The sequence below is a fragment of the Pollicipes pollicipes genome, unplaced genomic scaffold (assembly GCF_011947565.3).
Source record: "Pollicipes pollicipes isolate AB1234 unplaced genomic scaffold, Ppol_2.1 Scaffold_4295;HRSCAF=5057_pilon_pilon_pilon, whole genome shotgun sequence".
Lineage (NCBI taxonomy): Eukaryota > Metazoa > Arthropoda > Thecostraca > Pollicipedomorpha > Pollicipedidae > Pollicipes > Pollicipes pollicipes.
The window spans coordinates 2,011,399-2,039,360 of NW_023596461.1; the positions used below are offsets into that span (position 1 = coordinate 2,011,399).

The window sequence follows — 27,962 nt, forward strand, 5'->3', positions numbered from 1 at the left end:
ACGTTGTCAAGCTGTACAGGATGAGCACCAGGGCCGGATGTGCTGGAAGGTTCAGGTTCTTTCGAACTCGGTCCCTTTTCTTGGGTTGCCTGTCTATAAAATTCCCATGCTATTCATAGTCGCCAGTAAGTCGTCCTGAATATTCTTAGGAGGTCTCGAATGCATTCCGATGCGTTAGGCCTAACCGAATGCAGGGCATGCGGATGGCACTTAGCAAACTTAAAGGGAATGTTCCACATTTCAAGGTATTGAAGCAGGCATCAGATGTGGCGAAATAAGCTCACTTATAACTTTTACATACTTTTTAGTGGAAAAGACTGCTTTAGACAGCACAATTTCTTTACTTGGTTGATATACCGCTCATAACGTCATTGTTTGGTTGCGTCATCGTACCCTGCACAACATTGATTGAGAGCCAATTGACGGCCGTCCTATCTAGATATGGTCACACAAAAACGCCAAATATAAACGACTCGGCAATTTCATTTTTGGCCTTGATCACCACATGAGCAGCGGAATAGCAGGAGTTGAATGACGTCATGACGGCGTCATGGATGCCTGAGTGACCTTGAAATAGTCTGCACAAAATGGTCTGCACATTCTTGCGGGCGCGTAGATCAGAAACTAGAGTTGCTTAGGTCTTAATGCCAGGGCTGTGAACTGCACTGAATAATCTTCAACATGACTATTTCAGTTCAAAACTCCACACAGATGCGGAACACTCCCTTTAATTGCCTCCATGGTGCTTCGGCTAATAATGTGATTTTTTATCGTTGAGCTATGCGGGTTGCGTGATGGACGAATGTCGCGTCATATACAGGCACACAAACTGTTCGAAGAGTGTGTGTGCAAGAGCGTGTGAGCCTAGCCGTCCTTTTGATACATAGACGTTAAGAAATCAACTCAAATTTCTGAAACCTGGCGTTAAAACAGCCAATACTATGTTTACTGTCATTACTTTCCCACTGCATTCGTCTGTTTATTCTGCTCTGCCGAAATATACCAGCACGCTCATAACCGCAGCAGGAGCCATCGGTTCGTCATGACTCGTCATCCCAGAAACCCAGCTTTCAAGCCTGTTCGGACAGACGTGTTCGCGCCAATAACACGCATCCCAGAGACGCCATATCGCTTCGATGTCAGCTCTTGGTTGCGGGCTTACGCTCATCCCAAAGTCATTGCGCACGTCAACCCAGGAAGCAATCAGTCACAAACGTGGAACAGGCTTGCGAACACAGTTCGGCTCGTGTGACCGTTTGAGCGTCAAGCACCGCGACGACACCGTCATCACATGGGGCTGAAAGTCTAGCGGTATTGCACGACCGGCTACACCGAATACGGCGGATCGTCAGAGGTCAACAGACGGCTGGCGTCGCACGCCGGCTGATTCCCATTTACAGCCCACGCGATCACCAGGAGGCGGCGCCACCATCAGACCGGACCATGCGGCGTGCGCGCACCGTTCAGTCTCAGCTTGGAGCTGCAAACCGTGCCACTATTCCACTGTTCTCAGTGTGTTCCCGGTGTTCCCAACTGTTCCACTGTTCCCAGTGGAACAGCAGTCGTGACGGACAGTTGGTCGATCACCGCTCCGATCGATCCACTGGGCTAGGGGTCCCGTCCTCGGTCCGGACGGCCCAGTCACATCGGCCACGACCGCGGGAGTGCCGTCCCCGGCCGCCGTGGGGCGCGGCTGGCCGGTCACAGTTTGACCACCACATCGGGCGCCGACTTGGCCGAGTGCAGGCTGTTGGGCCTCATGCCCATCTCGATCACGGCCTCTGACCTGTAGCTGCGCGGCGTGGCCAGCCCCGAGCGGTCCTCGTCCTCGTCCTCGTCCTCCTCCGGCGGCGGCCGGCGGACGGCGCGCGGCGGCCGCGGCGCCGTGCCATACGCCGGCGGCGCCGGGTAGCGCCGGTACGCCACCGACGGCGGCTCGACCGGCGGCCGCGCCGGCGGCGGCGGCGGCGTGGATGAGCCGCTGGCGCAACTGTCGCGCGACGGCCGACGCGGCGCCGGCGCCGGCGTCTGGCAGCCGCAGTCGGCCGTCTCCACGTCCAGGTCGACCGTCTCCTCGCGGATGAGACGGGCGCCGCCGTTATGGTGCGGCGGCCCGACGGCCAGCTTCAGCTCGACGCCGGGCACGTAGCAGCCGCCGTCGTCAAGCGTCACGCGCGAGCGGATCCTCGGCATGGTCGGCGGCAGGGCGTCCAGGTCAGCCTCGCGCGATTGGCGCAGCTCCTCCTGCGGCAGTCGTGCGACGCCGTCATCACCTCGAACGATCTCACGAAGAGAGCACCAATTGCACACACGCACACACGCACACACGCACGCACGCACGCACGCACACACGCACACACACACACACCAGTCCCAGGTTAAGACCGTGAAATCTTCTCAGCATCGCAGAATCGGTGCAAGTAATCAACCTTGACGTCAAACTAACAGCTTTTGATACGTCAGTAAGTACGCCGCTGCCTGGACAACTCTGTCCTGTGTCGCATGCGTATTTCCAGATGGACTCCCGACGACGGAATCAGGCAAAGGCGGAAGCGGTTAAAACAGTAACGCGTTACGTTCGTGTACGTCATACCAAAATGAACAAACTATTGTGTTCATCAGTCAAACATGAGATGCGTTTTACGCTACTTTGCCAGACCGCCATCCAAACAAAAGCCCAATTACGGATCTCACTATTCATCATTTTGTGAACATTTATGCAGCCGGTTCATATTCCTGCCACGGAGTCAACATGGAAGGAACACGCGTACCTCCTTCTCTCTGAAATCCTCCCGAAGCTTCCTGATGCAATTCCAGCAGACGGAGAAGCACAGGCCGAAGAGGAGTGCGCAGCCGATCACCATGATGACGATGTTGGCCTTGGTCAGCAGCTCCCTGCTGCCGTTATCCTTGTCCGTGTCGCAGTTCTTCTCGTCCAACTGTTTGTCGCAGTTGAAGTGGCCGTCGCAGACCAGAGAGCCGCTGATGCAGTACAAGTCGTCGCAGTCGTACTCGTCACTATCGCACTGCTCTGGAATGGGGCAAGACTGTCACGCACTGATGGCCGTCATGTAAGACTCTTTACCAATCGCGAGAGAGCGCCGCACGCTCATCCACTTCTTTCCCACTCGAGTCCTTCCACAACATGGCACAAACCTACACAAAACCTGCGGAACGTGTGAGAAGACGTGAGATGTGCCCGGACACTGACCCAGGTCTGCACACCAGGGAAGAGTACGGATGTGAGCTGCTGCCCCTTCCAGAGCAGCAGGTCTGCGCTTGTCTGAGGGCCGACGAGTGAGCGGGGTGCGCGTACGTGCGCTGTCCCCGGCGGAGCAAGGTCCGGAGAAGCCATGCCACCAGCTGTTCGGAGAGGGCTCGCCGAGATCAAACTTCGGCCACAGCCTGGTCAAGCTTGTGGAGCGGTAGATAAAAGGAGGGCTCGCCGCCACTGGCCGGGAAGCTGGCTACACCCCACTGACTGGACGGCAGCGGGCGCGCCACCGCTGGTGTAACAGCACGCCGTCGCTCGCACGGCCTTCAGACATCAGCGGGCGAGCCACCGCTGGCGTAACAGCACACCGTCGCTCGCACGGCCTTCAGAACAGACATCAGCGGGCGAGCCACCGCTGGTGTAACAGCACGCCGTCGCTCGCACGGCCGTCAGAACAGACATCAGCGGGCGAGCCACCGCTGGTGTAACAGCACGCCGTCGCTCGCACGGCCGTCAGAACAGACATCAGCGGGCGAGCCACCGCTGGTGTAACAGCACGCCGTCGCTCGCACGGCCGTCAGAACAGACATCAGCGGGCGAGCCACCGCTGGTGTAACAGCACGCCGTCGCTCGCACGGCCTTCAGAACAGATATTCCCCGTCTCTGCCACGCGGCCGTCGCTGTGGCCGTGTGGCGGAGAAGGCGGGGGGGGGGGGGGGGGGGGGGGGGGGGAGAGCTCACCCTCGCTGCTGCGCGGCCGCAGCTCGGTGGCCACAGCTACGACGGACGTCTTCTCGGCGCGAAGGCTGGGAAGTGTGGATGGCGCGGCATAGAAGCGGAACGTCACGTCCTGGCTGTTGGGCAGCTTGACCGAATCGGCCATGCTGCTGCAGTAGTGGGTCTGGCTGATCAGGTGCAGTTCGGGTCCGTACAGGATCTCCACGAAGTTGAGCTTACACTCGTTTGGCTTGTCCAAGTTGAACTCGGTGAAGAGGAGTTGGATCTGCGCACACCGCGCACGTTAGCTGGTCGATTTCTAGCACATCCCCGCCCTCATTTCCATATTTACGTCCAGTGACCTGAAGGCCCCAAATACCCAAAAGACCTGAAAAACCAGACTGTACGCATATAAGCAATCAGTGCGGACGCGGACGACCTGCGTTCTGTTCCACTCCATTTCCTTCCGTCCAGTGCAGACCGTGCTACGTTTCGTCGTGACAGGCGCGGCCAAGAATGCCACTGAGCACCGTTACACAAGCACACGCAGGGGCAAAGTTTTGAAAAATAGGTGGAAGGAGAGCCGGGGAGGAGAGGGGGGGGGGGGGGCATTGCTGAGCAAAATAAAGTGAACCAACATAACCTTCCAAAGAATGCGTCAACAACGGGTTTTACTCCGGATTTTACCGAATTCCTTCTCAAAGTTTGGAGTTGAGGGTGAGCTGGAGCACCTCGCACTGGATAGGAGACCACACATCTGAGCCGTACTCACACACCTCCCTTCCAGGCGTGACGAGGACGCGCCAGGAACAGTCCAGGGCGATGTCGTTAACCAACGCCTGCTGTATGAAGTCGTCCGTGATGTTGGCGGTCGAGATGATCACTTCGGGCCCGGCCACCTCAAACTTACACTCTGGCGCCGGCGTGTACGCTGCCAGCCGGCCAACAGGTGTTAGGAGCCCGTCCACGACCCTCACCTGAAGTGTTCGTCGCGTCGCGATCACACGCAGATTAACCCCATCCTTAACAGAACCTCAATCAAATCCCAGCACGTATCACTAGCAATGATGAGCACGAGAAAACTTTCAATCAGCGGCTGATAGGCATTTCTCCTCAGTCGGGCAATTGCTTAGGCAATCATTGCTCAATGCAACCTGAACGGATTGCTACGGTTCAGATCGGTATTTAATTCCTACGTGCCTGTGTGATTTAGGCTTGAATAATTCGAACTGCAAGCCGACCTTCGACAATCCTTCCTCAACAGCTCACATTTATCCTTTGAGATGGACCCTTTCACGGAACTCTCTCATTGCATCGCCCGCTCAGCACTATCAAAGAAAACCTTTCCTTCAGCAATGTTTATTTTGGTTTTATCCAAGTGCAGCCAAAGGACCTGGATCTGGGTTCTAGTTAGTACCGAGACCGCAGGCGGAGCGCGGCTCACCGTCCACCAAACAGGAAACTTTGTAGAATCAACGGCACAGTCCAGCCCCGGCCACTCACTACCTTGACCGGCTTAAATACTTACCACCAATGATCATACCGCCATTCGGTTTCCAGCAACGAATAACGCAGCGCTATAAAGGTCACACTGCGATATTTTCAAGATATCGTCATGAGAAATGCTTCGTCGAATATGGTTTTCCTGCAATATTGCAATGCAACCACAATTTCGGACCCTTCCAGGCCGTCGTTTTTTAAAAAAAAAACTTAAAACCTAGAGCTTCAAAAGTCATGCCGACAAACATGAGCCAAGGTGAGCAATCGCTCCTACAATCTCCAGTCCAAGTAATGGATTCACCTGTCCTGAACTTTTTAAGGACTGATGACAGATGTCGGCAAAAGACGTGAAAGCAATTGCACTGAAACTGACTGTCGAATACAATACGCTGGCTTTTACGCCGAAGGTCACTGCGCTATGAAGACCACATACGCATAAATTCCCAACTATTGTAATAAATGCTTACCCAGAACCTTTGCACTTTATGAGGTGCGCAGTTCACAACCTCCGTATGCAGCGTATCACGTCGCCTAAAGTTGTCGGACCTTACCACGCCCAAAACTGGCCAGTGAGCGAGCAATGCCATTTGTAAATTACCTGCTTTGATGAGCGCATTTAAAAAAGCGCTTATGAGAGTATCGGCCACCGGGACACCTCGCGTGTCTCGATGCGTCGGGCTTACTTCCTGAAAACGAATGACACGTTCTGGCTGGCAGCTGGCACAGCATACCGGGCGATGGGCCCGCATTACCGAGCGGTGAGTTGGTCACCTTCGTTCTTGTGGAATGTGTAGACGGCCCGGAATCCCCTATACTGAATGGTGTCGTCCGACTTGAAGCGGAGCCAGAGATAGTTGCCGCTCGATGAGATCACGGCCGGGAACTTGTGGCCGCAGAGTCGGACCAACTCGGGGCTGTATGGCTCCTTGCCGTCGCGCACCTGCCGGTCACGGCGGTTCACCCGGTGACCGCCAGAGGCGCTGGCCGCCCGCCACCGCGGCTGTTGGCGTGCCAAGGGCGATGCGAAGGACCACGAAGGGGTGCGCGATGACGTGTGCCGCGCATCCCCAGTAAAACAGCGACGATGAAATGTTGGTTAACAGTGAATCGCTAAGTAAGAGCTGGGTACGGTGGGACTGTACGTTTTGATGGTAGCGTCCGAAGCTTATTTCATGTTTGTCGAAAGGGGGGGGGACGGGCTAACCCAGGTACCCATGCAACCGTTCCCTCATCAAGCATGCACCAGCTTCAGATGTAATGCTTGGAGCAAACACATTACAGAACTTCCTTTATGTTCAAGGAATCGAATTTTGTGTTTGCTTTGGTTGCGGCACGAACGTGAAATGTCAATACGCGATGCGTGAAATGTCAATACGTGACTGGCCCTGGCAGGCAGCATTCTAGCCCGTGCAAACACCACAGGCGATTTCTGCATTGGAAAGAGTGTCTAATTAAACAGGAGACATGTTGTGCATTACAAGCGTTCAACGCTTGTGGAATGGCACTGACGTTGCACAAAAACATCGATTCGCGTTGTCCGTGTTATCACCACGTGGTATAACGTGAATGGAAGATGGGAACTTAGCTTACCATAAGGAAGTCATTCATACAATTCGGACTGTACTCCACGTCAAACGCGTTCCGAAAGTCAACCTCAACTGTGTGGCCCTCAGGAGCTGAAACAGACAACACACTCGTCTCACACTTTTCCACGTCACCGGCGCCGGGACTACATCTCCACGGACGCTGAGGTCCCCAGAGGGCGGTTTTTGTCGCCGGCAGCAAGCGAAGACGCCGGCCTCGCTCCGCGGGCGGGCGGGGCAGGGCGGCAGGGCGGGACTTCACACGTCAGCGACGGTGGGCGGCACGGGCGGCGACAGGCGGCGACGGCCGCCGTCCCGCAGACACCAGCGACGCGACGCCACTCGCCGCCTATAAATAATGCGCCCGAGGCGGGTGCGCCGGGGCGGCGGCAGGCTCCGAGCCCCGGCTGCCTTTACCAGCGCCGCTCTCTGGGCCACTGCTCACTGCTGCTTGGCGTCACTCGGTGCGTGGTGGCGTCATTCATTACGGAATGCACGAGCGGCGCGAGGCTGTACCAGTCGAAACCAACCAGGGCACGTAAGCGTATTGGCTGAAATTCCTTTTTTGCGAGGGTTAAGGGGAATCAAAAATGGCAAGCAGAATGTGGCGTTTATGATAGTCAAAACATTCTCATCGGCGTCATCCGAAATAGGTCCACCAAAATTGAACGTCAGCAACGGCTGGTCAGAGATAAGAACTGATTGTCCCGTTTTGTTCTGCCTTCATTTCATACTTGTGCTTTGCGGAATCCGTGGGGCTGGAAGTTAATGAGGTGGTTGGAAACCATTGTCACATGGTTTCTGGTGGTTTCACATGGTTTCATGGCTGGTAGCTCTCTGTCCAGTTGAGGGCTCTAAACTATTCTGCGGTGAAAAAGACTTCCACGATACCAGCAAAGGTGCAAATATGTAACCTTGGTGTTTTGCTTTTGCCATTCAGAAGAAGAAGAAAAAACGTTCGTTGGGCTTTCAAATGTCCCGGCTTACAACACCTCCAGCTACAAACCAAGACAAGACAACGGGAGTAGGATCGCCCGTAGCGCAAAGCTCCGCGCGGATAGCGCTGGCTCCGCCGGCGCCGCCGTCCCCTCACCAGCCAATCAGGGAAGGATCGTCCGCAGCGCAGAGCTCCGCGCGGATAGCGCCGTCCCCTCACCAGCCAATCAGGGAGTGATCGTCCGCAGCGCAGAGCTCCGCGCGGATAGCGCTGGCTCCGCCGGCGCCGCCGTCCCCTCACCAGCCAATCAGGGAAGGATCGTCCGCAGCGCAGAGCTCCGCGCGGACAGCGCTGGCTCCGCCGGCGCCGCCGTCCCCTCACCAGCCAATCAGGGAAGGATCGTCCGCAGCGCAGAGCTCCGCACGGATAGCGCTGGCTCCGCCGGCGCCGCCGTCCCCTCACCAGCCAATCAGGGAAGGATCGTCCGTAGCGCAGAGCTCCGCGCGGACAGCGCTGGCTCTGCAGGCGCCGCCGTCCCACTCACCGGCTATGATGCGGACGCAGTCGGTGTTGTTGGGGTAAGGTCCCGGCCAGCCGGGCGAGTAGAACTCCTTTAATGGTTCGCTGCCGCGCGTGAAGTTGACGCACTTGGCGCCGATGGTGTTGAGTGCATCGATGTGACGAGGCCGACGTCGGCCGGCGGCTGCGGCAGGCATGGGCGGATGTCACTCCACACGGACGAGGCAGGACCACAGGACGTCCCCCCCCCGCCGCACTTCCGGTCCGGAGTCAGAGTCGGAGTCAGGAACGCGGGGCTCGAGGCGTAGGCGCGGCTCGGCCAGGCCCGGTGCCGGCGCAAGCGACATGAACTCCACCTGTAGCACCGCGTGACGGACTGCTTTGCAGGGGCGCAACGGGTATCGGAAGAGGTCCATTTATGCTACGTAAGTTTCACGCTGCGATATCAATGCGTCATTTTTGTGTTTCTGGTGTCTGTTTTGTTGCCATGGTCGTCAGCGTTTTGCCTCTTGCAAGTTTTTAAAACACGATCACTTTATTTTCTCTCTTACCGACCATTCATCGCAGCGGGCTTAAGCAGGAACTGCCTGCGAAGGCCAACTCCCACACCGCCTTCCCTTTCTGGAACCTTGCAATGTGCCCTTCTGTCCATCTACCCTTTTCAACGGAATTCCGTCTCTTTAATCAGTTTGTCAGTGGCTTTACCAATGGATGCAAGACGGAACTGCGCGCTCGACAGAGCAGATGGAGTGCACAGTGCACGCGGGCGACCTCGGCCAGGTCAGACGGATGTCTAGCCAGTTGGCTGATGACCCTCCGTTGGCAGGAGGCTGCGCCAGTCTGCGGAGCCGCACCTGTCTGGCAGCTCCACCCCTGCGTGTCACGCTACGGGCGCAGCTCGTCGGATGAGCCTCGTCATTGCCTGGAGGCCGGCCCCGATGCTATCGCGACGAGCCCATCTCACGGCGTGTGCAGCCGCGGCCGAAGCGCCTGAGGCGGCTCTCGCTTCACAGATACTTATCCGCACGAATAGTGTGAGCGACTTCACTCCAAACAGTTGCCGGCACAATCTATGATTTAGCTGACATTATCGGTTGGAATAGTGTGTGTTGGAAACTGCCGACCTTTATTTCGAAGCTGTGCTCACGATCACGACGGCCTTGGTCACAACTGAACAAGATTAAGCGAAAAATCATTTACACGTGGAATATACAAAATGCTTCGAATCTGTACGGTCACTGCCATTAAAAAGGCCCTCAAAATAACCAAATTCAAGCTGTCAAATCCTGACATTCGATACAGGGTACTACCCCCAAATCAGCACGAAACACAGACGGCTCAGTTGCAAGGTTGTGATGACCTATTCCGCATATAAGGCTGGAGTTCCAATTATCACAACCATCAGGCATCAGCAGGGACAAATCAAGGATTTCATCAAAGACGGGAAAGTGACGTTATGGTCGCTCTGGAACTCGGTGCCTGCTCTAAGAAACATATGATTTTAGTCACTTTTCGGCTGAAATTTTAAAATTTGCATTTTTCATTCGGGAAACCATCCTTTTCTGCCCACCGTAGAGTGCTGAGTGTAGCGCGTAGGTACATAGCAATCCGTAGGTACACCTGGAGCATCTTCATTCTCTGAGATTGGGGGATCCTGCCATTCTGAGGCAAAGTATTGTCGAGAGCATTTGTCTGTTAAATATAATCGAAGCCAGACAGGATAACACGCGCCCGAACAACCAGCTATTAGTGATCCACGCGCGTGCAAACCAGAAGGAAGTTGCATTTTGCAATTCGTTGACCTTACACCGGATGTTTAAAAGCCAAAATAGCACCTTGTACACGAATTCTAAGCCGTTCTGACTCAAGTGAAGTGACATGACGCGTATATCAAAATGTTGGTGGTGACAGCAGAAAGAGACGAAGCCAGCAAAATCTGTAGACTTTTGATGACATATTTTCTGGGAGTAAAACATAAGGTCAACCACCTGGAATACGTCAGATGTTTTGTGTTATTGAAGCCTTACACCGGGGTGCGCGCATTATTGTAGGTGTTGTGCAGTGCAATTTAGCAGCCTTTTACAAGTACTGCTCTTGGGGGAGGGGCTCCTTTGCCTGGTGAGAACAATGCGGGTATTTAAGGACCTTACGCTGCATCGTTTTACCATAAAAATATCGCAACATGCTGCAATTTATGCAACGATTTCTGCTTTTTGATCACTGAATATCTTTGAACTTCCTAAAGCGGTTTATGACCACCCCAGGAGCATCTTTGGTCTCCATTGACCCGCGTTTGTGATTTTCGAGTCAATACAATATTTGCAATAACTTGGGTAATTTTTTGATAATCGGGATTATCAAATACTGATCCTGGTAATGTTCACTCTGTTCTTGGCTATCCCTCTGTGACATTTCATGCCAGCAGCGCCCAACTGTTCAGTCAGACTGGCCGGTTTGCAACGAGTCTCCTGCCCAGTAACGTACTGCACCTCCTACTCTTTTCAGAACTACATACAGCTGTGAGGATGGTCAGTTCCTAGCGAAACACGTAGGTCACTTCACTGCCCAAGAGTAGAGCTGAGGTTGAGATAAGGACGTGACAACATTTGGCGGAGCTTGTGTCAGACGAAGAGGGTTTTTCCCATGTTACAACCGTTTGACGTGAGTTGGGATATAACTCTCCCAGCAGAGCATCTCGCCTATCACTTTCGTCCCTATGTCTTAGGCTTCAAACAGCAGCTGACTGAAGTTGTGATTTTAATTGGTCCATCCTTACGCTGGACTGGGACTGGACCGTTACTGTCATACGCTGCGCTGCCGCTGCTCAACTCATCCTCTCCCGTCATTGGTCTTCTAACTCGCCCTCACTTCTGTCTCGTTCCGTCCCCATTACAATCTGCCTACCCCACCTCTCTAAACTGCGCCCATCCCGCTCCTTCCCCGAGCGGTCCACTCATGGGGATTTACGTTGCGCCACGCACCGAGCCCATGATTAGATAGTTGGCACCACAGAGAGGGAGAGGGGGGGGGGGGGGGCTGTGTGTGGGTGGGGCCGTGACGAGGGAATGCAGACAGGTAAGTGTAGACTTTGGCTGTTCAATGTTCCTGCTCAATTCTCCCACTAATATTGGATGTCCTGAGGCGGTGGATGCAGGGATGATTAATCAGTGCCACCGTCCATTAAGTGCCCACGGAAGCGCCCTGGCGAGGATGCCCCCCCCCCCCGAGCTGGGTCCTTTCTCTCCATTTCGTCTGATTATTTCTTCTCGATCCTGTTGCCCAGTCAAGGGACGGCCCGGTGTTTTTGTCCCCCTTCTGCTCGGACCGCCCCCTGGCTCCCCTGCACCCAGTCGCCTCGTCGTGATGGAATTTCGAAATTCCTCCTCCATGTTCCTTCCTCTGGCTCTAGTGCTAAGCCCGGCCCCAGGGTTTTGTCGGTCGGTGCATGCTGGCCCTGAGACCGACCATGTACGTCACGCTTTCCGAACCGCCGACCCGTCGGCCCCAGCCAGGTGTTCGTTTACTTCACCAGGCGGCAGCTCCACGGAAGCAAGACGCGTGCTTACCGGCGAACATAGAAGTACCGGGTGTTGGCTGGATATTGATGTGCTAATGTGCTTCAGCCGGGTCGTAGTGTGAGCTTTCCACTTCGCGAGCCAGTAATCATTCTGTTTTCGCAACGACCGCGTGGTGCTGAATTTTTGCGACCGCTGGCGTCTTAGATTGATTACGAACCTCGGCTAACTTTTCTATGGGTGTATCAGTGAGAATATATATATATATATATATATATATATATATATACAGATATATTAGGCAGATACACAAATATGTATGCATACATACATATCGATATATGTATGGTATGCAAACTGGGATGCCTATAATATATGCATAAAGTCGACGCCGTGAACTTAAAATAAACGAAAAAGTAGACTAGTCAAGTGTTAAATGACTAGTTAAGCCGACGCAATCGACATAAAGTCGATTTAGTCGACGTTTCGTTTCAGAGCGCTTCATGAAATACTAAAATTTTATACATATATGTGTATATATTTACATATATATATACATATATATATATATATATATATATATATTCACCAGGAAAATGGGGTATTAATCGTGATTACAAAAGGTGGCCACATCCTGACAAGCATCTTAAATAACGACGCCCATTTCAGTCAGATAGCGTAATAATGCTAACATCACGGAAGTTGCGCAAACAGCCGGCGTTTTATGAAACACCAGCTTTTTCCCAAAGCATCGAGTTGTATTCAAGCAGCCTTATGACGTAATCTGCAGGGGCAGAGCACTCCCCAAACAACCCAAAGTGTATATGCGCTTGTAGAAATGAGCCTCTACCGGAGAAGCAATGTTGAAAAAGATAGGTAATTCAAGAAGCTGGATAGTCTTATTTGCCGAATAGTATAGATGAGCTGCGTCGGTGAAATTGAACACCGGTGGAAAAGAGCTCTTGGTGTAAATGTAGCACAACATGTAGGGAAATTTCCTGACTTCCAAAATGTGTTATGCGAATCAAGAACTGATAGAAATTGTCCATCTTTTCTCTCACCCGCCCCCGGCTACCTGTTTACCACCGCAGGAAAAGTTCGTAAACATGCGCCCGGGTGGCCGGTTGAATACTCTTTACTGGTGTGGGTGAGGTGTCAGTTTGACCCCCTGAGATCTTAAGAACTAAGAGAGCTAAAAACAAAAAGTCCAGCGGGTGTGTTGGCCTGTACGTGAACGCATCTTTTTGAAAATTATATGTTCTTAGGTCATGAACATCGGGTCAGATAAGGTCTAACAAGATCGAACTCCAGATTGGTGCCCAAAGTGCCTCCAGACTTCCTCATGCAACCGCCTTGAACCTAAATGCCTGAATAGGTCACTGATTTTCATTTAGGGCCAGAAGCCTTGTTACCTTTAGAAGGTCAGGATGACCAAAAAGGTAGCATATTGCTTTGATTTTTAAACTTGAACAAGCGTTAAGGTTTACTTCATGCGATATGTTTCCAAAAACAAGGGATTGATCTGGGTCATTTTCGGTTATTACTCTTCCCCGAACTTTTAGCACGTTCATGGAGTAATGATGTTGCGGTCCCTGTTATCCATAAATTCGAGATGTATACCACGCATCTACCCCATACAGCAAGCTCTTTAGTGAAAAGGCAGGACGGTTTACGCCTCAGTCTGATGGCAATACCTAGTCCTAGGTCAATGGCATTTGTTGTAATTTAAAATAAGTTGTTTTTTGGCCTAAGAAAACAGTTCAGGGATGTCACGCCTCGTATAACACTCAGATGCTGCATCAAATCGAATGATTCCCTAGAAACTGACTTCGCTCGCAGCCACAGCCCGATTTTGGCCCGCCATGGGACAGAGGCCTCATAGGATGCATCTAATTTTTGCCGCCTTGTTCGGAAACCATTCTGTAAAACCCTTCAGGGTGGATCAAATTGACCCTCCACCCGAGCGCGTGTTAGGTATACTCTGAGTCTGCCCCCGTTTTTTGAAACGTGCCTGCGCCTATGCTTACCTGGTTTTGAAGTGAGCTCTGATCCGTTATTTCGTTGTGGCGACAGATATCGTTGGCCATGACAAAGGAACATCCTTTGTATTTCAGTTCGCGCTGAGCAGCACCAAGGTGCCAAATAAAGATAGGCATATCCATTCTTTCTACGGCCTCGGGCACAGCGACTGAAACTCCAAGCCACGTGCTATTGAGCGCAACGAAAAAGCACGTGCTTGTGTGTTATTAAGCACTGTCGCACGCTTATCAAATCAGGACATGTTTTTCTTTGCACCCGGTATTTACACATAACTTTCTAAAGCGTAGCAAACTTTGGCAAACTTCTGGCTGAGTTCCGCGATGTTGTGCGCAGATCGCGATTCTAATAGCAACCATGGCAAATGTTTCAGGTGGACACAATTAGAGGAATAGGGGAATATTTAAATGCAGCTGACGGTAATGCAACTTGTATTATGTACAGGTTTGGAGACGAAGCTAGTTTCAGGTTCAGCCTCGTCTTCGCGAAGCCGCAATGATCCCTAATGCCTTCGCAGTTGGATTCGGCTTTGAGTCATTTTCCACGGCCCCCTTCGGCTGCGGCTTCTGCTCCGCTTCATTTAAAACGGACGATTTTACTTCGGTTTCAAGCTTGTGCCATCTTAACAGCCGGATTCAGATTAGGCTCCGATTTCAAGCAATTTTTGGAATCATGGCGCCGGCTTTGGTTCCATACGATCTTGAGCTGAGCTTCATCTCTGCCACGTGATTTTTGCATCGCTGTTGCGAATTGAAATCTTTGAAACGTCTTGCACCTCCCGTTACACCAATACATCGCGTAATTTGGTTCGAAGTTGTAACGCATACGTGGCAGAAAGCCATGAACTAGCAGCAATTCTCCAGTCTAATTAACACCAGACCACAGCCGGAGAACTAGCTGTCCGAAACGTTGCGTACATTTTAACATAAATGACGGCGACGATGGTACAACAAATCTTGCACCGTAATGTTGGCCACTCGCTTCAACTACTCCGCAAAAATCCTGATGATACTTTTTGTCTCATGTGGTTTTAGCAGACGCGAAGAGGGTTGGGTTTTGGAAAACGACATTGTAAACTAGATTCCACCTCGGCTTGAGTGCAGTGATTTAAACTGGTGTGTCCAGCTTTGGCTTCGCGTTTCCCAAGACCGCTGTCGAATACTTTAGCTTCGGCTCAGCGTGCGCAAAGTTCGAAGCCAATGGCTTCCCGTTTGGCTTCACGTTTAAAAAATGCCAAGTCACCGGCTTCGTCTTCGACTTCTCAGTTTCAAACTTCAAAGCCCTCGGCTTCGACATGCGGATTCATGTCGTTGTCTTGGCTTCGGGATTAGCTTTAAGACAGAAGCCTGGCTTCATCCCCCTGCTGTTTACATGCTACCTTTACATTTTCGGACAACATAAAGCCTTTGAGCTGGGCTGAAATTACGCCCAAGCAAGCTATCTAGGCTGTTAAGGCGGACATGTCAATGAGAAAGGCGAGCAATGTGAACAGAAACACTTCTTGAGGGGGCGGGGGGCGACAATAGTCACCATGCATTACATCGCGCATGCAGTGCGCCATCTTATATTTACTTCTCCTGAGGCTGTCCAAAAACAAACCGGCGAAAAGGCAATGCAAAGTACGAATGATAAACAAATCAGGAAAGAAAAGTCAGAGCGGTAACACTTTGAGAGTGATGATGGCCTGTATGTATGAGCGTAAACTAATCCTAACACGCCCTCGGGTGGTAGTTAATTTGACCCCCGAAGGTTTTCACGAAATGGTTTCCCAACGGTGTGGCGTAACTTCGCCACATTTTGGATAGCTGTGAACAATTGAACAGGGGATCGTTTGGCATAAAAGGTTTTAATGTTACCTTGTAACGTCGCTGATCTACGCCAGGTCAAAGTCAGGCCATGGATTCAGCGAAGCCAATTTCTAGGGAACTGTCCAATCTGATGCGGCAGCGGAGTGTTAGACGAAGCAATACATATCTAAGATGCTTTCTCAGACAGCATAGCAGTTGAATGAACAAATCTCATTGACCTAGGGTCGAGTATAAAGGTCAGACCAAGGTTAAAACCGACCTGTCTTATTACTCTAGGTCTTGCTGCTAAGGGTAGTGTCTGGTGCTCATCCTAAATTTAGTGATAGCGGAAACGGCATTATAATATTACCTTTACTTCTTTAGCGTTATAATAGGTCACTGACCTAAAATGACCAAGGTCAACATTTGTTTTAGGAACATACTGCTTCGCGCAATATTCGCCGCTTATTCAAATGCAAAACTTAAAGCAGTCTTGGATAATTTTTGGCACCGTGACCTTCAAAAGGTCAAAAAAGGTCATTAATCTTAAGTGAGCATGCGACCTTTTGCTTAGAGCAGGTATCTAGGTTCTAGGGATATTTTGAAGACCAGCCTGGAGTTTGACCTCGTTTGACCCGTTCTAACCCGAAGACCATGACTGACCTAGGAATCTCACGCTTTGACCTAAGTGAGTTCACGTACAGGCCAACACACCCCGTGAATCTAGTCTATCTGTCTCTCTTAGTTCCTGAGATCTCAGGTGGGGTGGGAGGGGGGGGGGGGGTAAACTGACCCCCGAGCAAAGTGTATCCAGCCGGTCACCCGGGCGCGTCCTAAATGTTTCAAGGGCCCCACAGCTGTTTTGCTGCCTTTTTATGTGGCAAAAAATAGTATAATACTGCGCATACCCATGAGTGCATTTTCTGTGGAGGAAGCGTCACAAGAAAAATTAGCTATGGTCACTGCGTATACCTTACGAGAAGTGGTGCCACAAGACTTACCCAAAGAGCAGCTGGAGTGCGGGATTTTTTGTTTTGCCTTTGTCTTTGTCTATACGGCTTTGCCTATAGAACAGTGCATATCATTCTGGTTTAGCTGTGAACTGATCCTCCAAAAATCTGTAGATGTGGGGTCGGACACAGAACCACGAAGAACTAGCGCTATTCTAAGTGAGCTTTTATCTGATAAAAACACGAAATCATAAATACTACACCGTTTTCTGTAACGATCATCCCAAGTGCCTACTTTGCAAAAATGGAAAGTGAGGCTTAGCACGACATGAAACATATTCAACATATGCACCTTAACAACAAAACTGAGCGCCGAACCAGTTCGCACCATTATTTATCATAACTAGCACGAGCAAATACCAAAGAGGGGCCTGCCCATACAAAATCAGACTATCTTTGTCTATGGTAGGTTAGTTGGCAGCATAATTTGACGTTAAACAAATACCGAATTTATTATTGTGCCTGCCTGGGGTACGATAACTGGCATGTTCCAGGCAGCTGTGCTTTCATGAGACAACTATCTATGAACTTACGGGCATATAGGTTATGCCTCATCTGATAAACTCAACACATGATTACTTACTCACTTCGGTACAAGTAGGCTCACTAACATGGTCTTCTTTCGTCGCTTACGGGTATATTGATTTACCAGCTTGATTGCGTTGCTGTGGCACGTTTGGTTGCCGATTGCGCCACCTCCTGGCGCATTTAACAACTAATGTCTGCACTTAGGACCACTTGGACGACTTACCAAATATGGGGTGCAATTCACCCTCTTCCTATCCCGCCTTGTATGACACGCCCAGGTTCCGTTCCAAGATCCTGCATCAATATGAGCCCCGCCGCTATTTCACTTTTGTAACGAGATGGTGATCCCCAAAACTATAAGCAATGTTCTGCGCCTTCAGGCGCAATTGATACGACCAGAAAATGAAATATTGCAGCATGAGTTATTGCAATAGGCTATACATGATAATTACGTCCACTGGAAAGTTTTTTTCATCCTTACACTGGGTAACCGTCTTTAACCGTACCGTTACGCCGGTATTCTTGTGATGTTCGTGCAATGTTCGTGGTCAGCAATTTCCTAATCTCACATTGGGCATGAGGCATCGTAACCTCCCGCCCTAGCCACCTGTATTTCGCGCGACCCTCAGCGCAGTGCTTTTAAGCTATGTGACGTGTATGGTGCGTTGGGATGTGAGAGCTCTAATTATTTATTTACATATCTCTAACGCCAACATTTGCACAGAGCCGGAGCATTTTCTGTATGTTTCATGCATTACTTTTGGCATGCTATTTTCCTTAACCTTGGTTACTCGTGTCCACTAGCACAGCTTCGAAACGTCGAGCTGTCTCAATGTATGGTCATTCTGCGACAAATCGGCCCCGGATAGGTTAACTTCAACATGGCACCGCCTTCAAATCCGACAAGCCTAAGCCTGTGAGGTGATCATATAACCGAAGCAATATTCCGCAAGTTTTAGAGTCGTTTGGCGTACCGATGAAGAACGAAGAACGGGTGGAATACTAGATGGCGTCAAAAAACATATTTTGCAACTTGCTCTAGCGAATACAGATCCCGGAATAATCTGTTTAAGGAAAAATACACCAGATAGCTAAATACCTATGTTTTACCCGGAATATGGGTCAACGTAGCATCCAAGGCCAATCAAATACATATAGTGGCCTAGTCTGATCCTTGACTTTCTTTTCTGGAAACATGACACCTTCGATTTTCTTTAACCCGATATGCAATTGAAGACCAATTTGTCGCTGTTTAGGCCAACGAAAAAAACATCGAAGAGATCTCTTCTAAGCTGACTACAAATGCACTTTGGACACTGGCGGATCGCTTACGGCGGTACTCCATGGCCCGACCGGCCGATCTCGGGTGACCGGGCGCGATCGGTTCACCCCGCTGGTAACTACGATCGCGCCCTCGGAATCATTCGTTCCGATCTTAAATCCAGTAATCTAAAAATCATTCCGTTGATCAGCTTTCATTCCTGTCGTCCATTACGAGTCGTCTAGGCGGCGGCATCGTGGGCTCTGAACCTTCGCAGCACATCGATAGTCATTACTTAAAGTTAAGCTGGAGTTGAGTGGAATTGAGCTGAAGCTCAATATGAGAAGAGAAACAGCTGGTTTGAAATTACACTGCTTTGACCAATCTGGCGGGAGCAAAGTTGCAAAGTTGTCCAGCATGCCTGGAATAGCACACATGGAATTCGATACGGCACACATCTAATTCGACGCCGGCTTCGAGTGAGCCAGACAGGGGCTCAACAAAGTGTCAGTGTGTTCAGAGCCGTCTTGCCGGAAGGTCGGAAAATGAAGAGCCGCAGTTTTGCCTCATTCAGTAAGTGTCCCCTGGGCATGCTCAGTAAAAAATCGGGTGAAATTAGTGGAAAAGAACAGAAAAGGTGCTTGTGCGGCGTAGCGACATCACGGTGGGTGCGGTGCGAACGAGTTGCCATCATAATGAACAATAGTCGTTAAGTTGCTAAGTTGTCTCAAATATGTCTGATCGTCGTGCCAAACTGAAGACACATGTTAGGACATTTGACCTGAAGCGCAAAGGAACAAGCATGAGTTTACACAAAATCAACGGCGGTTATTTAGAAAACAACTCCGCTCTGAACGGTTGGGTGGAAATCGGCTACGGTCTACGGGTTGCAAGAAAAAAAACATCGCCGTCCACCGTTTCCAGACTTGACGCCATCCCGTCAACGGCTGGGTGTGAAGAAACCGCATAAGTGATAAACACAAGCTCCGAATCAGCTGCCACTGAAAGGCCGAGGTGAGCTTGTTCCAAGGTGAGCTCGCTATTCGGGCTTACCTTAGAGCAGATACACACAACAAGGCCTACGGTTAGAGTAATTTCTGTTCGTTCAGGTGGGCGTAATTTGACTTTCTCTTTTCATGCACGTGCTTAAGATGCAGGATGAGCGTGTCCCCCTCTTACTGGCGCCCGCCATTTCCCTGCGTACCTTAACCTGCACAATAACGATAATGGTGACATTTATATGCAGTACTTTGCGCCGAACATTTCAGGAAAAGCCCTAAACAAACGCTCAGTCCTCTTGCCCAGGTTGACAGGGGCACCGCGCTGTGAACGATTGCGCGGAGATCCTCACCAGGTGCTATCTTCAAATGAGGCAGGTGGATACGATTAAGTTATGTCTGAGAACACTGCCATCTGGTGGCCAGCAGTCGACTGAAAAGTACAATACGATGACGAATACCGGAAAAAGCGAGCTAAAATTTTCACAAGCGGCTCCTGATTGCTCTGCTGTGCGAGTGGCCGACGCCATCGGCGCCTATACGGGGTTCACTCGTGAACATTAGAGAGGGCTCAGAGACTCCCCTAAGGTTTTCGGAAATGACTTCAAAACGATTTTGTAAGTGGCGTTGCATTTTTGGATAAGCGAGTTGAATCTCCTCTTTACATAATTTACTAAAACTCGGAGCTTTTTGCCTCGGGTGTTTATTACACATGACCTCTTTCATGGCGTTTATGAGTGAAATTTGCTCAAAAGTGACAGGCGGCGCTTATATTGCGTAGGAAATGGACTCCCCATATATATATTTCTAGATCGCCTTTCAAGTGCAATATCTGATCAATCGGAAGTGCATTAACACCGTTCACGTGGTTTTGAGGAGTTGTGGCATCCAAGGCCAAGCCAGCTCATAACCATACTTTACACTTTTACCGGATTTTTCCCTTTTGAGTTTTATACGACTTAAACTTCAATTCACATATGTCATTGTTGAAGTGGCTTGTCTGATGTTGTTCTGCCCGAATATATGACTTGTTTGGTTCTTTATGCAGCCGGACGAGCCAATGCGACATGTATAGCTGTATCCTAGTGCCTGTCTAATATAATATTGGACGGGCTATTCAACGCCACCTTCCGCATTTTCACGACTTACACATTTCTTGACAGGATAAGGTCTATAAGACACTAATTTGACGCTTGTGATCTGATTTTACCTGACAGAGCTCACATTCAACATTGGATAGTCTTTCCTTTCTTATGCACTTTGACGAGAGCTTCCTAATTACATTTTATCTATCGCTCTAACCTGATTGGTTTTCGAGATTTCAGCGGGGTGGGGGGTGGGGGGGGGGGGGGGGGTGAGGGGTGTAAGTGGGCCGAGGACCACTTTATACGGCGACGGTGAAAAAACCTGTCCAGGGGCTAATGTGGTAATAACAATGGTGGTCCCATGGTATTGAAAGTAAGTATTCCGCCGCATCATTAGTTCGATGCGCCCCACTCCTATCCTCTAGCGCGCGTAGCCTCATTCATGGAGCTACACTGGGCACCGAACAAAATGTCGAATTTTGGCACATGCGAAACGGCGAGACGTTGACCTGACCGCAACGTTCATTTAAGTTTACATCCGATGACAGCAGGTGGAACCGGGCTAAATTATGACAACTGCCACGAATCCTATAAGATGACTCGTAATGATGGCTTGATTACTACATGACCAAAACATGATTTGCCTTTCTGATAGCGAGTTGGAGTTCATCAGTAATAAAACACTAACGCGTAAGGTTGGAGCGAACAATGTGACATGATATGAGCTTTTACAATCACTTCGTGGACCGTCTGTTAGTTGGCTAATTACGCTGGCCATGAAGCGAAATCCGTCCCTGTAGTTTTTATAGGAGCGCGAGCGGCTACGCATCTTTGAGGAGCGGATAGAAATTCTCATGCAGTCGTGTTCGTACCTATAGGTTTTGGTATATCTCCGAGACCTGCATTAACTCAAACCTTTATTTACCAACACGATATCTTAACTCAAGTGCCTGCCAGTTAAGCTAACTTTGATTGCATTCTTATGTGTCTTTCGTTCGTTAATACAAAAAAAAACAACTAAAGGCATGACCGGTTTTCCCTCGGCTGGTGGTCAACAGCTGCCTGAACGACGGCCAAGGCCGACCAGCAAGTAAAACAAAACGCTACCGAAGAGTATGAAATGGACACACCTAAATATTTACCCAAATATTTATACACCTAAATATTCACGGCAAGTTCATACTCGAGCTACTCACAGTGTGCTGATGAGGTGAGCAGTGAAAGACAGAGCAGAACCAGGGCGACATCTGAAACGACCAGAGCAATCAGGGTCGTGCGGCCAGGCAAACGAGGTATGGCCTGCACTTCAGGCATGCTATTTCTCGATTCGAATATCATGCACGGATCAATGAACGCTTACACACCTTTTCCTGCCTGATTTGTAACCTAGGTCTCAAAGTACTGTTTCAAAGGGTCTCGATCCTGCTGACAAATGACGCGTGATAACATATGTCGGAATTGTTGGCGCGTGGTGTAGTCCTACTGCAATCTTGCCTTATTACATACCGAGGCTAACTTTAAAAGTTGTATCAATGTGTGCATTGCTTGAGTGGAATGTCGTATGCTGGTCGACGAACGCTTGCAAACCTTTTCCTGCCTCATTTGTCACATTCATGGACGGGTACAAAAATATAGGCAATAATCACACCTTTGTGAACACAAAGTGTCAGGAACGTTGTTTGAAGACCACTGATTATCCAAATTTCGCTGTGCAAACCTTTGAGAACGAAGCCGCAGCTCGGGAATCTATTACACTAGCGAACATAATTTTTCAACACAGGTTTTAGAAGTTCTTTCAACAAAGCGTACAAAGTTCGTTACGATCCGCCGCTGGTTCGGGGACTGACGTAGCCGAGATGCGGGTGGGGCATTAGTGCTCGCCCCCTTAACACATAAGACGTTGGCGTCCTTTTGTCCGATTAAAACACTCTGGCTCAGGAATTTGGTGTCACAAAACCTACGCAAAACGGTGCCCAATGATTCTAGACAGATATTTCAAGTGTTTGGAGCTCTAAACACGCCTGGGCCGTGGCAAAACCGGTTTCTCGAATAAAGACACGTCCAGGCTCAGACACATAGGTCCCACACCTAGATAAACTTTATTATACCCGTTCGCCAAGCGGAGGCATGTTGACAGTCGTGATGACCTCCACACACGAGGCAAAGCGATTCTTCCAGGAGGGTACCAAGTTTGCGAATGAACGTAAAAGTACGTATGGCCACATGTGGCTAAATAATGTTCTTTGCTATAATGCTATCACGGCAGTAATAGGGAGCTGTAATGCTATCCACGGCAGTAATGCTCTAATGCTACGCAATGCACTCTGCACATGTTAACAGTGCGAAACAAAGGCTCTCGTAAGGGACTGGCTAAATTCTTGCATTATTTATTGTTTGGACTGGACTGGATGGGAAAATCGCCCAACCATGTGTTAGACCTTATCCTTAAAAAATGGAGCGGCTCAAACGAATCAAAATGGGCTCGAGACTATCCAAGAACACCAACCTGTTCAGAAACATATTTTTGGAGCTATGGGCACATCATGTATAGAAACATACTATGGGTATATAACATACGTCATGTGCACTGTTGGGTCGAACTGGACTGATCAGTGATTTATTGATATCGTTAATGATCAGCCTGGGCTCCCTGGCCTGGGTCGTGATTAGATGTTTGTCACAAAAGAGAAGGGTGACCCGGACGAGGTTCAGATTTTTATGCTGGATTGGACTAAGATCTGAGACTGCAAGCCACAAAATGCGCACATTTGTTCATTTTGAGGTACCTGCGCTGTGCGTCACCTCGAAGCGTTCTACATCAAACGGTTAAGTCGAAGAGACACCTCAACACAAGCAACGGTGACCCTATTTTTAGTTCAGGGGAGTTTGCCAGCGGTGTGAGCAGTTCGGCGCACACTAACAACGGAGTGCTAGATTGTGTTTTTATCGTTCGTGGATGCAAAATGGCAAGGTGCAGCCAGTATTTCCTTGCGATCAGTAAGGTCCGCCAGGTCAAGAAGGTAATCCGGTCATTGGGGCTTGACGACGCACTCCACTGCTAAGGGACATGGCTTCGCCTGCCTCTTATCCCATGCAGGCAGGGAGGACACCGTGCGGATTCGGACCCCGTACCTCTGGTTTCCCAGACGCACAGCTTAATCACTGCACTTTTGGTACTCCCTGAAGGTGATTTGACGATAAAGCGGCAAACTGACATCACAGTGCTGTTAAACACCAGATTTTTATGGACCACGATAGCCGTATGGCGTGTAATGTCATTTCCCAGCCCCTCTGCGGGTCAACGAAATGAGCGATCTTAAGACCATGCCCCTGAAAATCCAAATCTTCCCTCGAAGATCAGGTCTCCCCCTAGGAATATCCCGAGAGATGCCTGATATTGTCGATATATAAGAAATCGATGGCGTGCAGAGCGTGGTAATAAGGAGGGTGCACTGGGCAATACCTGCGGGGGTGAATCAGCCAAACACTTGTACGTGTGTGATGCTCCCAACGATAAATGTTATGAACAAAAGCTCGACCACCCAAACATCAAACAACGTCAAGTGTTCAGCCCTCTAGCATATGCAATAAGTAAAGACCGACGCTACAAAGCTCTCAACTGTCACTCGACCTTACATAAAGACCGGGTATTGTTCGATCTGTTGACGCAGCGCAAGTGGGATTGGGGCGTGCCGTGCGCGGCGCCAATTGGGTCCACTTTCCATTGCGGCGCAGGTGCAGTTCAGAAGTCCCATTCAGTGTTCGAGGATTACCTGGGGCTCCTATGCGGCCTAGTTTCCGTGATGGGGATATAAGTTCCAGTCTGGCGCTTGACTGGAAACAACATGTTTCGAAAGTTGTTTGGTGCAGGAACCCACCGGAGAATGTGACGTGACGGTTTACGTTAACGGGCTCACCACCAGTTTCAGTCTAGCGTTGATCCAGCACAAAACTTTGCTGTCAGAACTGGGTTGATGCGGAAGCCCCACCCAAGAAGTCGTGACGGCTCACATGGACACACGGTTCACGAGACAGCCAATTCTGACCCTCCAATGGGCATAACCGCGTCCAGCGAGTCGCTTTGCAAAGGACGCATTTAGGATACGCAGCACGCGCATTGCGAAGCGCGACGAGATAACGCTGGAGGTAATGCAATGCCACGAGGCGCAGCGTGGCGCGGCAATCTCGCGCGGCTGCTGCGCCGGGCACCACCGCCCCACAGCTCGGAAACGTCGACAAACACCTGCGGGGGCCCTGTTGTGGCATCAGATATTGCTGAGGCTGGCGACGGCCGACAGCTGTGCTCGGGTCGTGCAGGGGCTCGTCGGGAGGGGAGGGGTGACCCGAGGCCACACCCGTCCAGGCGAGTTTGGCAGGCGCGATGTTGAATGCTGACGCTGGGAAATCCTTTATCGTGTTCGGATGAACTGGGGTATACTACATAGGGATGGGTCGAGTCAAAAGGGATGCCACGTTCCGCCAAATTTCAAAGGGTAGTCAGTAGATCTACAAAAGATCAACAACTGCTCATCTTTCCTCGTGGCCTGACAGGAGAAAAGGTCAAGGTCCTTGCTGGGGCATGCTCGGAATGCTTAAAAGTCAAATTTTGCAGTGGTGGATCAGAAACACATGAGAAGCCCAAGATCACATGCCGCATGCATGATGCCACAAATCGCTTTGCAAACGCGTCCGAGTTTCGTTTGCGGAAACGTCTTTGACGACCACTTTGACATGGCTGCCAGCAGCGGTGTCTGGCCGGAAGCACCCTCCCGAGCCGCCTCACCCGCGCGGCGTCCGCTCCAGCGGAAATGGAATTCTGCTAGAGCGGGCCCAAATGAGTCAGTTTTACGGCCGGGTGGCTTGTAACTGAGTCATTAGCGAGTACCAACCAGGACTTCTTGGAACCAAAAACAGCCCACTGCAGCTTGTCTCGCTCTAAATAAATAATTGGTTAGTGCCAGCCAGCGTTTCTACGGAGCGGGTAGGCCCGGCAACCATTTGTCTCACTCTCGCTGAGATGTCAGCGAACACAGCGAACGCTGCCAGCAGCCAGCGTTGCGTCATGACGCCGTGGACTCATTCTGCCATCATCCTCAAACTGTAGAATGCAACAGTAAGGCTAAACCAAAGGTGCCTTTGCATGTCATAACGCTCACTTTGCCGGACGAGTCTGACATACCGTGCACGACTGCGGTGGTAATAACTGCCCGGTGCCATAGCTGGTGCATGTTACAGTCTGGAAGTTTTTTTGGCGACGGTACGTCTCTCCAAAGCGTTTGACACACTTTATCCGTGAGCAAAAGGCCTCGAACAAATTAGTGCAGACATGTTATCCGTTTTTATAATTGAGTCATTGGCATAATATCACAAGTCCAGGTCTGGTCCTCAGCGCGAGTCCTCCTGTCTTAAGGCCTAGTCCGGGTGCCTTGCACCAGGACCTTCATTCCAAGGCCGAGTTAATCGTTTTATGGCACATCAAACTGAGTCTGGGTCTTATAAAACTGGGTTGAAGTCTAAGTCTCATTCCAAGGTCATCAGTTCCGAATGGAATGTACGGTACAAGGATCACTGAGGACAAATGTCGTTTGGGATACAAATAATCAGGGTTAAATATCGCTGGGGATAAATGTTCTCACAGATGAAAAACACCAGAAAATATTGCCATGGATACCTGAAGGCGTGAACAAAGATCGTTTGGTGTAAGCCTCTTGCCGTATGATATAAAAACTGGCAGGGTCAAAGGTTGCAAATGTACTAGCTGTCCATCTAACACAACAGCCCAACCCAGCAATCCAACCTAACTTAGTCTTCTTAAAGGACCAAACCAAATCTAATCCAACCAAACCAGATTGCACGAACCGCAGTGAACAAAATCTTCGACGCAAACCAAAACAGAACCAAGAGAGTCGACCTGTGTGGTTTGAGTTTGTGTTAGAGTGCAAGTCCGAGCTAACTTTTTTAATGCTGTGTTCAAGCCGAGATCAGATTTGTCTGTGAAATGAATCCGAAGCTGAGTCCGGGCTGAAACAGAGCCTTCATCCGAAATCGATATATGTGTCCTCACAACTACTCATCAGTTTAAGCAAAGACAGCTATATAAGACTCACACATGCTCCTGTCACCTCCTGGCTGCACACAAGATGTTATGACCGGCGGTACGCCGGCGTTTCCTTGACTGCTCCGACAGACATGAAATCATGGCATCCTTGCTGTCCGAGGAAGAATTACGTTCCTGAATATGCCCATACGGAACGGAGAATAGCTTGTGTGCAGAACGGATGACAAACGGGGGGGGGGGGGGGGGGGGGGCGGGCAGCAGTCTCTGCTTGTCGTTTGGCGTTTGACTTGCTCCATGCAGCTGAATTGCGCCATCAGGCAGCACTTGCGCCGGTGCTAGGGCGGTAGCGTTTCAGTTCAATGGCCATGATGTGCTATCCATCGTGCAAGTTATAACTCAAATAATGTGCGTCGTACGCCTTCGTTGCAGCAGTCAAATGAGGTTGAAATAAGGCCGAGCTAAGGGACCTTTATTTGTAGCTGGAAGCTTTCAAGTTTGAAGGTCTCGTCGTAGGTGCTATTTGCCTTGCGTGGTTTACGTCTCAGATTAAGGATGACATCGAAAACTGGCATTCACATGTCACAGACAACGGCAGCAATCTATTGACAATCAGAGTTCACAAAATGAATGAAATGTGCGTGGAACAATGTGGAACAGAAAAAGGGCCGGCATGCGGGTTGAAGTAACGATGTTCTGACATATTGGGTACTAGCAACAGCGGGCAGCTGTCGCAACGCTTGACTGGAGCCGCAATCTTCTGCTTGGATGGAGAATCCTTATGTCAGCATTATAGTTGCTGCAACTGCCGTCTGTTTGTCAGCAGCATTTACAAATAAGTTCAGGAAAAGGGTTCATCTTCAAAAACCATTGTCTTTTCGACATTCCACCCACGACACAAACCTTTCTGTAACCTGCTGCCATAGGTGTATGATAGTGGCCTGAGTGAAACGATGCGACTTTTGTATTTGTGTTATTGCCGATCGAGATTAGAACTAAAATATTGTGTACAGAAGACAGAGGCCTACACTCGTCGTATTTCAACAGGAAACAAGGACATAAGCACACAGCACGGCTCACGCTTCGAAAAGCAGGGGCAGGACGGATCGACCGACCGACGCGGGTCAGTCTGCTCTGCCCGAGGGCCGCTCACCTGAAAGGAGGCCGGCTGGTCGGAGCCGGGGCCGGGCCGGACCGCCGCGAGCCATCCTGGCCG

The 27,962-nt window shown here is 50.3% G+C and overlaps 1 protein-coding gene across 1 annotated transcript; it reads right to left on the reverse strand.

The window, feature by feature from the left end:
• Positions 1-966: 966 nt before the first annotated feature.
• On the reverse strand, positions 967-27,954 carry LOC119096523 (neuropilin and tolloid-like protein 2). The gene is made up of 10 exons (XM_037219433.1): positions 27,900-27,954; positions 21,888-21,938; positions 8,496-8,654; positions 7,022-7,107; positions 6,203-6,371; positions 4,708-4,862; positions 3,956-4,217; positions 2,772-3,031; positions 1,954-2,244; positions 967-1,842 (listed from the first exon to the last, which is right to left on the reverse strand). Exons 1-10 carry the CDS (start codon positions 27,952-27,954, stop codon positions 1,702-1,704), a joined length of 1,629 nt encoding a protein of 542 aa, XP_037075328.1. The 3' UTR covers positions 967-1,701.
• Between the last annotated feature and the right edge of the window lie 8 nt (positions 27,955-27,962).